The sequence below is a fragment of the Corella eumyota genome, chromosome 3 (assembly GCF_963082875.1).
Source record: "Corella eumyota chromosome 3, kaCorEumy4.1, whole genome shotgun sequence".
Taxonomy (NCBI): Eukaryota; Metazoa; Chordata; class Ascidiacea; order Phlebobranchia; family Corellidae; genus Corella; species Corella eumyota.
Genome location: NC_137492.1, coordinates 18,174,417 through 18,187,522, shown reverse-complemented (window position 1 = coordinate 18,187,522; position 13,106 = coordinate 18,174,417). Strand labels below are relative to the sequence as shown.

Here is a 13,106-nt window from a genome sequence, read left to right as displayed (position 1 = left end):
AGGTTGCGAAGTCGATCTATTCACATCGAGGATAAGTAGGATAAAAAAATTAAAAAAATGTCTAAAAAAAAGAAATTTACCTTGATTCGAACCGAGTGGTAGCGCTAACGGTCAAAAGTTGTTACAATTGGCGCGAAAAACGAAAACAAAATTGATGAAATAAAAATTTCTTATAATTAAAAAAATTAACTTATTTTAGTTTCACTGTTAGACTGTTTGTTGAAAAATGTCATCTTCTACAGGATCAAGAGACCTACAACATATTTTTGATGCAATTGCAAGTACTGGTTACAATGTAACACCAAAACTAAAAATTGAAATTCAGACAAAATGCTTTGAATCGGTAAACAATAAACATTAAGTAAAATTTTAAATTAACTGAATATTTAAAATAGTAGAATTTATGTATTAAAAAATAATTTAACTTTCATTTGACTTTGAAAAATAACAAAAACACTTAAGCCTAAGTTAATAAGGTTATGGGTTCGATTCCCATTGCTTGTTGTATTTAAAAAAAATTTTTTTTTGTATATATCTTTATCCTCGATGTGGGAAAGTCGAATGCGCGACTTAAACATAGAGTTACATTAGTTACTCCGATCCAGTCTTGAGTTGCCTGTGGCAGTTTTGGATATTATAGATTATAATTGCCGGGTAATTATGCTGCTGATTAAATGCTGGCTCAGCAGGAACTCATACCGTTTATAGTGCCTTACTCAAGAGCGCTACAGCATGAGATCTATGGGGATTGAACCCATGACCTTATGTGTGGTGTAGCAAGTGTTCTTACCACTACCCCACGCTGCCGGTTAATGTTATTAACTTTTGCTACAGAAAAGCAGCCGGCAATTTTTTGACGAATTTGCAAAAACTGTTTCTAGTAAAAATGTGATGTCTGTTAAAGAACAAAAGAAATACAAAGAATTGGTTGCAAAAAATAAAACAACTAACTTACCCAAAAAGGATGTTTTATTAGCTGAAGTTAAAGGTAAATTAAACTTTTAATGAACAAACCAAATTTTAATAAATACAAAAATTATGTCTGGTGTTTACTTACATTTGCATTGCAGATATTACATTCACTAAAATTTTTTTTTTCAGATCTAGAAATAAAGGGTTCAAAACTTGATGCAGTTTTGTTAGAAGCAGAAAATGAAAAACGAAAGTTACAACTTCAATTATCAGCAATGAATGATCTTAAAGCACAAAGTGATAACAAAAATAAACTCTTACAGTCAGCTGTGAAACAGACAACAACAAAACTTGGTGTCGTAAAAAAAGAAAATAAATTATCACTACAAGAGGTGAAATATATTTATTACAAATTTTATCAAAACTTTGTAATTTTTCTGATTATAATTGCCCGGTAATTATACTGCTGATTAAGTGCTGGCTCAGCAGGAGTTCATACCGTTTATAGCACCTTATTCAAGGGCACTACAGCATAAGAGCAGAGGGGATTAAACCCACGACCTCATAGTGGTGTAGCAAGTGTTCTTACCACTACACCACGCTGCTGGTTAATTTATAACAAATTTAATAAAAACATGGAATTTTCTGTGTAATATATTTAACAATATTTTAAACATTATTTTTTTTTTTGATTAAGTATTGGGAACTGTTAGGTGAAATGAAGAAAATATGTTCTAAAATTAATCGTCATTTTGCAGTAAGTAACCAAAACTGATTAAAAACTGTATTTTAAATTGTATTAAAAAAAAAAGTATTAAAAAAAACTCAACTTCAATAATAAAAGTAAAGTGAATAAAAGATGAAAAAAAATGTAGTATAATGTCTGGCCTACTGTTTGACTTTAAAATAAAGATGAATATTTTTATATTAGAAAAACACTGGATACCCAACCAAGATAGCAGATCTGTCTTTTGATAAATGTGTAGAAGTGGAAAGAGAGTTCCTGGCTATTTTAACAAAATATGCAAAAAAGCTTTTTACCGAGGTTTTTTAAACTTGTACATTAAAAATATTAGTTACCTTAACTCAGTATCAAATAGATTTGAGCAGTTTGAAATAATATTACTGATAATTTTTTATTAATTTATATGCATTTTTCTTTCAGACTCTTAAGTTTATAAATTTATAGCTGCATTGGGAATTTAACCTAGAACCTTATGTTGTAAAACTAAGTGTCTTAACCACTACACCATCCCATTTTTAGTAGCATGGTGTAATGGTAAGAAACACTTGCTACACCACGCATGAGGTTGTAGGTTCAATCCCCACTGATCTCATGCTGTAGTGCCCTTAAGTAAGGCGCTACAAGCGGTTTGAACTCCCGCTGAGCTAGCACCTAATCAGCAGTATAATTATTAGACAACTATAATCTATAATATCCCAAACTGCCACAGGCAATTGAGACTGGGTCGGAGTAACTGATGTTACTCTATGTTTAAGTCGTGCATTCGACTTTCCCACATCGAGGATAAAGATATATACAAAAAAAAGTGTATGTAAATATTATATTAAAATACTCTAATATTGTTAACAATATTTTTAGGAAACTTCCTTGTTTATTGACCAATCTATACTTGAGTTATCTCACGAAGAAAATTTCAGCAACATTTCAACTGAAAATTTACAAAACAAAAAATCCATGGAAGCAATTGAAATAGATATAAAAAGAGGCATGCATGGGTAAAATAGGAAGGTTTTTTTGTATATAAATTTGCCCTTTGTATATATGCCGAAAGCGTGGTGTAGTGGTAAATACACTTGCTACACCACACATGAGGTCGTAGGTTCAATCCCCACTGATTTCATGCTGTAGCGCCCTTGAGTAAGCCCCCATAAACGGTACGAACTCCTGCTGAGCCAGCACTTAAACAGCAGCTAAATTATAGGGCAATTATAATCTATAATATCACAAACTGCCACAGGCAAATCGAGACTGGGTTAGAGTAACAGATGTTACTTTATGTTTAAGTCGAGCATTCGAATTTCCCACATCGAGGATAATATTACAAACAAAAAAAAAATTATACCACTTCAAAAATTTTGTTTTAAAGATATGCCCCACGTAAAGAAAACCTGATCTTTGGTTTAGCTGAATTGGAAGAAAGCAATGCAAAGTTAAACTTTATTAATCAACATTTAAATATTGATTCAGCAAATTTTAGGTAAGTTTACCACTTTAACATACAGACTAAATCTTCTAGTTTATAATTTTGAGTTTGGTGACCATATGCCACACAGTCGGTAAAAAATATAACATACTCAAAATCTTTATGTAAACATTAATACTTTTGGCATGTTTTAAATCAATAAATTGATTTTGTCATTTTTTCCCGTCGCATTGTAGTAATATTAATTGTATATCATATTTATTATTTACATTTATCAATGCACGAAAAACCGAAATAAAAATAAAAAATGTTATCATTTAATACTATTTGCTTATAAATTTTTTTCAATAAAGAATTAAATTTTTATTTTTACCGACTGTGTTTTAGTAGAAATAATGAACTTAAGAATGAATTTTCTGAAACAAGTTCACAAATTAAATATTTGAAAAATGATGTTTTGCCTCAATTACTCAAACGTGGGACTGAGTTGGAAAAAAACATTTTTTTGTTCATCGATTTTCGTCATGAGCTTGCTGAAAAGAAATATTTCACTAACAAGCAATTAATGGTTTGTTGTTATTATCAGTTTTTAAATTTATTTATTTTTTGTATATATCTTTATCCTCAATGTGGGAAAGTCGAATGCGTGACTTAAACATAGAGTAACATCAGTTACTCCGACCCAGTCTCGAGTTGCTTGTGGCAGTTTGGGATATTATAGATTATAATTGCCCGATAATTATGCTGCTGATTAAGTGCTGACTCAGCAGGAGTTCAAACCGTTTATAGCGCCTTACTCAAGGGTGCTACAGCATGAGAGCAGTGGGGATTGAACCCACGACCTCATTAGTGGTGTAGCAAGTGTTCTTACCACTACACCATGCTGCCTGTTATTAAAATATTCGGTTCACTGAAATGTTCATGAAAATATTGTTTAGTATATTTGTAAAAATTTAATTTTTTTTAAGGTTTTTCTGTCTTTTGTTTTTTAAAGGTTATTAAGCTTTTAAATGAGCAGTGTGGAAGATTTAGTGCAGTTTCGATGCTCTTAAAATTAGAAGATGCTGAAACCAAATACATCTCAAACATATTAAGAAAATTATTCAAGCTTTTGAAAAGCGAACAAAATAATTCTGAAATGCGATTAAGTTTGTTGGTAAATAACAACAAACAAGATAAAGAAGGAGCCAAAGCAGTGATTGATAAGAGAGATGGTTTAATGTTAAGTTTTTACGATTTATTGGGTGAGTGTTTGTTAAAATAATAAAGTTAAATTTTTGAACTAATGGCAGCATGCTGTAGTGGTCAAAACACTTTGCTTCATTACATGAGGTCCTGTGTTCGATTCCCATTGATCTCATACTGTAGCAACTTTGCGTCTTGAGTAAGGCAATATAAACGGTATAAACTCCAGCTGAGCCAACACTTAATCAGCAGTTTATTTATCTGTCAATTATAATCTATAATATTCCAAACTGCCTGGCCCAGCACCTTATTTAGTCTTTAACCATGTTTTTGTTTCTTGTTTTGTTTTGAATTGTTTATTTTTTATTCAGAAATCAAGGGCAATTCCATGTTTCCAACTTTTTTGTCAGTTCACCAAGCTATCGAGGATTTAAAAACTCAAGAACATAAAAATGATAATGAAAAAGATGCTCTGATAACAGCCCTTAAACAACTGTATAATAATTTTTTTATTTTATTTATTTTTTTTATTTATTTATTTTTTTTTGTATATATCTTTATCCTCGATGTGGGAAAGTCGAATGTGCGATTTAAACATAGAGTAACATCAGTTACTCCGACCCAGTTTAAGTTCCCTGTGGCAGTTTGGGATATTATAGATTATAATTGCCTGATAATTAAGCTGCTGATTAAGTGCTGGCTAAGCAGGAGTTCATACCGTTTATAGCACCTTACTCAAGGGCGCTACAGCATGAGGTCAGTGGGGATTGAACCCACGACCTCATGTGTGGTGTAGCAAGTGTTCTTACCACTACACCACGATGCCGGTCATTTTATTAACTTATTAAATTTTATTTTAGTTTTTTGTGTTGTAGAAATAATGCTCTGATGTTGTGTTACGAGCCTCTACACTGTGCGAGTGGAGTAACCTGTTTACCTTTATCTATTATTCAAACCATTGAATCCCTTAAATCAAATGCTGATGAAATGAACTTAATTTTGCAAAATTGTGTAGCTAAGGTATATATCTTTATCCTCGATGTGGGAAAGTCGAATGCGCAACTTAAACATAGAGTAACATCAGTTACTCTGACCCAGTCTTGAGTTGCCTGTGGCAGTTTGTAATATTATAGATTATAATTGCCTGATAATTATGCTGCTGATTAAGTGCTGGCTCCGTTTATAGTGCCTTACTCACGGGCGCTACAGCATGAGATCAGTGGGGATTAAACCAATGACCTCATGTGTGGTGTAGCAAGTGTTCTTACCACTACACCACGCTGCCGGTTAAGGTAGCAATTTAAGGTTAGCAACTTCAATTTTTTGTAATTTACATTAGATTGCCTTATACACTAATAGTAAGTTTGTAATTTTAATACAGAGCACTAGTTTATTTATAAAATATGTTAATGTATCTTGTATCTATATTAACAATAGTTTCTTTTTATAGATGGAGGAAGAAAAAACAGCAGCTGGCAAAATTTGAAGCAAATATTTTGTTTAAAATGTATTGAACCACTTGTTTATTGTTAACTTAAATAATTTTGTATTGCTTGAATGTTAATATAATAAAACTGAACCACATATTTACAAGCTTATGTTATTCGTTTAGACAGATTTTGTAAATAAAGAAACCGCCACTTCAAAATAAGGCACTATAAACGTTATTTTACGCTTTTGAGTTATTTTATTTTACGCTCTTGAGTAAGGCACTATAAACGGTATGAACTCCTGCTGAGCCAGCACTTAATCAGCAGCATAATTATCGGGCAATTATAATCTATAATATCCCAAACTGTCACAGGCAACTCGAGACTGGGTCGGAGTAACTGATGTCATTCTATGTTTAAGTCGCGCATTCGACTTTCCCACATCGAGGATAAGAATATTTACAAAAAAAAAATGCGACTAAACCCTAAATTTGCAAACCGCCAGTTGGCGTGTTCCGAATCACATGACCTTTGACGTCATTAGGTTATTTCGTTCAGGGTTATTTCCCGCCGTCAATTATTACGTAATCAAAATATTGTGGTCTGATTAAACGGTATGTCAAGTTTATTATTATTGTAAAACAGTTTGCTGCTTCGTCGTATTAAGGTTCAGATGATTTAACGATTAATATTTTATTGGTTTATAAAATCAAAGAATAAAAAGTTTTACAACATTGATTTTTATTGTCTGACTGTTTTGAATCTTTTTTGTTTTTTTGTTTAAATTTCCTTTTTCAAGCATGTTGTCGAGCAGACTGTACGGGCTTTTAAGCAGTTATTGCTGAGTTATACATAAACAAAAGTTGTGACTGACAAACAAAATGCTTAAATACTGATATGAAATATTGTTAGTTAAACTTTTTTAACCTTTTGATAAGTGGTATGTTGTATATTTGACTGGCAGCGTGATGTAGTGGTAGGGACACTTGCTACACCACACATGAGGTCGTGAGTTCAATCCCCACTGATCTCATGCTGTAGCGCCCTTGAGTAAGGCGCTATAAACGGTATGAACTCCTGCTGAGCTAGCACTTAATCAGCAGTATAATTATTAGGCAAATATAATCTATAATATCCTAAACTGCCACAGGCAACTCAAGACTGGGCTAGAGTAACTGATGTTACTCTATGTTAAAGTTGCGCATTTGACTTTTCCACATCGAGGATAAAGATATATACAAAAGAAAATATATAAAATTTAGTAAATAAATTTTGTAACCCCTACGCCATAAGTATTGCCAATTAAAACATTTATTAGGATAAGTAAATTAACTTTTATAGTGTACACATAGATGTTAATATAACTACAATGTAAATTTGTTAAAATAATTAGACTTGGTGCATCGGAAATGACAAACGAAGATAATTTTCGTCATTTGATGCACATTATTGTTGAGGGACTAACGGACGAAAATGTAAAAAGTATTCGATATCTTTGCCAGGAGGCGATACCGCATGGCAAACAGTTTCCAAATGCTCACGCCTTTCTTGACCACTTTGAAAGCAAAGGATTGATTTTTCATGGCGATTTATTTTTTCTAGCCGAGGTTCTGTATCGGATAAATCGCCATGATTTACTTAAAAAACTTCCCGGTGTAAAAAACCGAAAAGAGTACGAGAAAAATTTTTTGTCTTTCCAACACACCCAGAATTTTACTCCGTACCGAGTTGCTTGTTTTCAGCTTGTTGAGGAACTAACAGAGGCTGATTTCACCAACTTGAAATCTCTGTGTAAAAGTAGGTTAAGTACTCGCAACTACAATAAGTCAACGGATGTCTTGTCCTTGTTGGTATGTCTTGAAGAGGAGGATTTGATGTGCGAAGATGATCTTCAGTTTATAATTGAGATTTTGAGCCGACTTGACAACCAAGTGCCCTTTCGCACTTTCAAGAGATTACAAGAGGGGGACACTACAATAACCTTACCAAAATGCCACCAACACACTCCCCTATTTCAGTCACAATCTTACAGTGGGCACAATGCAGATAAAGCATTTGGGCCTCAATCCCACAGCAACACTTATCCAGATATGGCTTTCCATAATGAGCAAAATCCAAACATGGGTTCACTTCATGGACAAAACCCCGGTAATTTTCCAAGGCAGCAATCCAATCCTGCATGGTTAGATGTACATCAGAGTAAGGGAAGTCAACATGGTGAAAATAGTGCCTACGACAGAGTCTTTGATCCTGAATTTAATCCTGCATCCAAGGCTTTTACTCCACCACAATATCCAGAAGATTCTTGCTGTCATGGGTCCACCAACAATCCAGAAGACTCTCAGCCATTAGGTTTTCAGTCTCAACTATCAGCAGAAGAAAGTCATCGCGACAACGAGGACTCGAAGACCTATTTGAAACAACCTAGTTTAGGAGAATATCAAAATTCTCAGAACCGTTCGCCAAGTGAGCACGAAGAAATTTCTCTTCAAGAAAATGTCTCGATGACAAGACATCCACCAGCATCCACATGTTTGGAGGAAGACATTCAGGATCCACATCAACAGGGTGGTGATCAAGAAGATCCAGAAGTAAATTCCGACTCGTCTTTTCTCAACCAAATGAGAGATCGAATTGAACACCCAAAAGCACAAGAGGAGACTGTAAATCCAAACTCAACAACTACATCATTAGGGAGATACAAAATGGATCGAAATCCTGTTGGTATTTGCTTAATTATCAACAACGAAGAGTTTGAGTCTACGGTTAACATTGCAGAAGCACAACGTAGATTGGAACTGGAAGGAAACGAATACCAAATGCCTAATTGTACGCTTAAAAATCGTGAAGGAAGTAGCAAGGATGTAGAGAGAATTGAATCTCTGTTTACAAAGTTTAGATTTGTCTGTAAACGGTTCGAAAATCTAGATAAAAAGGCGCTGGCAAAAGTGGTTTTAGAGCATGCCCAACTGGACCACTCGGATTACGATTGTTTTGTTTGCTTCATATTAACACACGGCTCTGACGGTCTCGTCTATGGAGTTGATGGCCTTACTTTGTCGGTAGCTAAACTTGCCAAGGCATTTCGACCAAATTTATGCTCCTCACTAATCGACAAACCGAAGTTGTTTTTTATCCAGGCCTGCCAAGGTTACAACTCTATGGGTGGACACCAGGGCCATTTTCGGGAATGTGAAAATGATATTCAGGCTGATTCACCAATGACTGAGATGCAAGCACAGACACCAGTTGAGGCGGATTTCTTAATCAGTCACTCCACTGTTCCTGGGTATCTTTCCTACCGCAGCATCACCAACGGAAGCTGGTTTATCGATTCCCTGATTGATAATCTTGATAAGTACTGCAAAGATGAGGATTTAATGAGCATCTTGACGAAGGTGAACGAAGAAGTTGCGAAGAAACCGTTGAAACAAATGCCGATGCCTGCTTTGACCTTGAGAAAAAAGATCTTTTTTACTAAACACGATTAACTTTGAACTTTATCTTAACAGAAATGAGCTGTATGTTGGTTGAAATCAAAATTTTTAGAGACAATTTAAAACACTATCCAAGAAAAAAATATGTTTTTTGGTTTGTCAAAAACTTACAGCCAAAATTATAAAGCAGATTAAAAAAAATAAAATATAGATCATGGTATAAAAAAGTAATCTTTATTCAAAATAACAAACAAAAAGCTTAAATATTTTATTGTATAATTTGCCTATTTTAATAGACCTATTTTGGTTTACATACAATTATTAATTTTGAATTAAGCAATTTTTTGTATTACGGATAAAAATGTGATGATATTATGTTAAAACAACAACACTTACTAAAATGTGTTTTCCTGTTTATATTAATGTTATATAATTACTGGAACAGTTTGTCTAAAACTTTGTCATATTATTAATTAATTTTATAATTTGCCTGAAGAAGAAACAATTTTAGAAAATTGGATTTTTAGTTATTTTAGTATATTAATCAGTGTGTTATAGTTTGTATATATATGTAAATATTTTTTAAGTACATGAATTAATTTTTTTTGGTGGTTAAAAGATGAATCAGTCAAATTTGATTTCTAGTTATTAAAGATTTGCTACAAATATTTTAAGTCTACTTAATGCATAACTACGTAGGTCTAATAGGGGACATAATTTTTAAAATAAGTTTGAGGAATTTTTTTACTTTTTTAATGAAAAAAATTTTAGTTGCTATAATTTGTATAATTATGTCTTACAAAATTTGTAAGGTAACACTTTAATACATGTAAGCACACGCTTATGTATGACGTTTTATAATTACGTTTTCCACATCATCTGATTAATTATTTATATTAAAATTGTTGGTCATATTTAAAGGACTGGGTTAGTAGTCATAAACTCATAGCATTGGTGTACAATAATGTTTATGTTTTTATTTAGTGATATTCACAACAGTATGTAATAATGTACTATTTCAGTTGTGGCAAATTATTGTATTGAATAATTAAATAATAATGTTTATGTTTAGGTGTAGGGATGTTGTAATTTAATATTTTGTATTTAAATTTAACTTAAAACAAGTTGGTAATATGTTTTGGAGGCGTCTTTATTTATTACTATGGAAGAATTTTATTCTAAGAAAACGACATCCAGTAAGTAGAAATAATTAATTTAAGTTGAAAGAAACATAGTTCATTATTTACCTTTTTTCGATATTAAAATATTTAGTTTATTTTCAAGTTTTGTTTAACTGTGCTATAAGCTAAAATCAATTTGTAAAAATAATTCTAAATTACTGAGTTTTTAATTATTAATTTTTTTTTCTTAGGTAAGAACTATAGCTGAAGTTTTGTGGCCCCTTCTGTTGTTTGGAATTTTGGTTGCTATTAGAAAAACCCAACCAGTAGATACCCAAGGAGAATGTAAGTATTTAAACAAATAAAAAACAATTAGAAAGATAGGTTTTAAATAAGGTAATTTTAATTTTTTGGCATGTAATAGCGCATTTTTTTAAAATTTTTTACTACATACGTATAATTATTCAGTTCTAGAGTTTTATTTTTTTATTTGTAGGTCATTTTCCTGCCAGGGCTATGCCTTCAGCGGGTGTTTACCCATGGGTTAAAAGTGTTTTGTGCGACCTACAGAACCCATGTTTTGACGTCACTCTGCCTTCTGAAATGCCGGGTCAAGTTAATTCCCCACCAGATCCTAACAACAACAATGCAGCGTAAGTTTGATGTTTTTTTTTATCTAAAAATTATAAAATTAATTTTAAATTTGCTTTAGTTTAGTTTTTTTTTGTATATATCTTTATCATCGATGTGGGAAAGTCGAATGCGCGACTTAAACATAGAGTAACATCAGTTACTCCGACCCAGTCTCGGGTTGCCTGTGGCAGTTTGGGACAATATAGAATATAATTGCCTGATAATTATACTGCTGATTGAGTGCTGGCCCAGCAGAAGTTCATATTGTTTATAGCGCCTTACTCAAGGGCGCTACAGCATAAGATCAGTGGGGATTGAACCCACGATCTCATGTGTGGTGTAGCAAGTGTTTTTACCACTAACACAATTAAGATTTTTAGTATTGAAAAATAAATTATACTTTTATTTCCAAATTTAAAATGATACTTAAAAAACATTACTATGTTTTTCAAACTTTACTAGACTTTTTAGTGTAGCTTTAAATGGTTTAAACTCATTAAAATTTAATTGTTTAAAGCTATTTAAGAGGAACTTCTTGCCATGTCATTAAGCTTAACTTTTCTCCATACTCTATTTAAACAAATGCTGTTTTGTTAACAGCATATTAAACATTGTAGCTATATTGTAACTAAATAAATATTACACTCACGTATTATTTTTAACTAAAAAAAATTAATATTTGTAACTAGATTTTTTTTTTGGAAATAATTTTGTAATTAGTTTTAAATTTATTTCATTATTTGTTTTTAGTTTGTTGGCATCTCTCGGCGAAATATTTACTTTAGTGAATGAGAATACGACTATTTTAGAAAACATTACTCAGCTGACAAATGATCTTCAATATTTAACATCACTATCTCAAAACCTAACTGCAGGAGCAAATAACACTTCAAGTAAGTAGAAATTCTAAACGCTTATCGGTGCAAGAATTCAAAATATAATCAACTTAGATCTTTTAAAAACAACTTTAATTTTTTTAGTTCAATTTTCTTCTGCACTTGTCGATTCAACTCAATATGAAAACTTTCTTCTCACAAATCTCTCCTTATTTGCTTCAGTTGTTGATTCTTTATTAGGAAGTCAGGTTTCTATATTACAGGTATATACCTATATGTAATGGTTATCTATGATAATGTTTTAAAGTTTAATAAAAATTTATAAGTGTATTAAAAATGGTGTAGTGGTAAGAACACTTGCTACACCACACATGAGGTCGTGGGTTCAATCCCTACTGATCTCATGCTGTAGCGCCCTTGAGTAAGGCGCTATAAACGGTATGAACTCTTGCTGAGCCAGCACTTAATCAGCAGCATAATTATCGGGCAATTATAACCTATAATATTTCAAACTGATGTTACTCTATGTTTAAGTCGCCCATTCGACTTTACCACATCAAGGATAAAGATATATACAAAAAAAAATTATAATTTTCTTAATATATTGCCGATAGTAACAAGATAATAAAAATTAGGATTCAAAAAAGTTTATTCATAAAATCTTGATTCCAGGTTCTTCAATTACCGGTAATATTTACTCAGCGTGACGTTGTATGCGATGCCAGTTTACTTTCAAACACATTTCAACTAAACTCATCTTACCCTGCCAATATAACAACAATATCTGATGAGTTGTGCAGTTTATCGGATGCCCAACTTTCCACGCTCTCAAGTTACACAACAGCTAGTTTGTTGAATATCACACAACTTGCTGCAATTGTAAATGCGGTAAGAAATAATTTTTTTTTTTAATTCAATATTTTTTTTTTACAATTTGTGCTATTATTTAAAAGGTAAAGTTAAATTTGTTGCTTATAAAAGTTAGCAAGAGCCATTTTCTGTTATTTTTTAAAATATCACATTTATTTTGGTAATGTATTTCTAATTCTATAGCTAAATAGTTACTTTAAAATTAATAAATCGGGTCCAAAATTACACAATTATTATGTGCTGTATAAAAATGGTTTGGTTGTTTTATATTTATTATATATTTGCCCTCAAAAATTTATTTTTGTTTTTTATTTAGAACACCGAGTTTAGCTTAAATCAACTCGTGGATATCACCCGAAGAGTGGCAGAGTATCAAACCCAACTAACTGATCTAATTATTCCATTTTCAATTATTGCTCAGGGTATAAATACCCAAAACACGAACAATTCTTTAATTGCTTCACTCTTAGGATTTGATCCCAACTCCGGGACAGCGTTTAACGTAAGTTTAAAA

General features: G+C 32.1%; 2 protein-coding genes across 2 annotated transcripts in view; both read left to right on the top strand.

The window, feature by feature from the left end:
- The first annotated feature begins 146 nt into the window (after positions 1–146).
- Positions 147–5,845, top strand: LOC145745760 (HAUS augmin-like complex subunit 3). The gene is made up of 12 exons (XM_082563916.1): positions 147–343; positions 835–988; positions 1,102–1,304; positions 1,610–1,669; positions 1,844–1,957; positions 2,516–2,652; positions 3,024–3,134; positions 3,468–3,648; positions 4,075–4,324; positions 4,637–4,760; positions 5,141–5,285; positions 5,716–5,845. The coding sequence occupies exons 1-12, from the start codon at positions 227–229 to the stop codon at positions 5,749–5,751; spliced, it is 1,632 nt and encodes a 543-aa protein (XP_082420042.1). The 5' UTR covers positions 147–226; the 3' UTR covers positions 5,752–5,845.
- Positions 5,846–6,408: 563 nt separating this feature from the next.
- LOC145744768 (phospholipid-transporting ATPase ABCA1-like) overlaps positions 6,409–13,106 on the top strand; it is a 29,287-nt gene continuing 22,589 nt past the window's right edge. The window contains exons 1-5 of the mRNA XM_082562710.1: positions 6,409–9,179; positions 11,763–11,779; positions 11,867–11,985; positions 12,395–12,610; positions 12,909–13,094. Of these exons, the coding sequence (XP_082418836.1) occupies positions 7,105–9,179; positions 11,763–11,779; positions 11,867–11,985; positions 12,395–12,610; positions 12,909–13,094 (2,613 nt within the window). The 5' untranslated portion in view covers positions 6,409–7,104. The remainder of the gene's footprint in view (positions 9,180–11,762; positions 11,780–11,866; positions 11,986–12,394; positions 12,611–12,908; positions 13,095–13,106) is intronic.

Bases quoted from the DNA above. Each gene is read 5' to 3' on its own strand.
- LOC145745760 (XM_082563916.1), top strand. From the start codon at position 227: ATGTCATCTTCTACAGGATCAAGAGACCTACAACATATTTTTGATGCA. The intron at 989-1,101 runs GTAAATTAAACT...TTTTTTTTTCAG, and splicing joins TTTATTAGCTGAAGTTAAAG to ATCTAGAAATAAAGGGTTCA. The intron at 4,761-5,140 runs GTATAATAATTT...TTTGTGTTGTAG, and splicing joins ATAACAGCCCTTAAACAACT to AAATAATGCTCTGATGTTGT.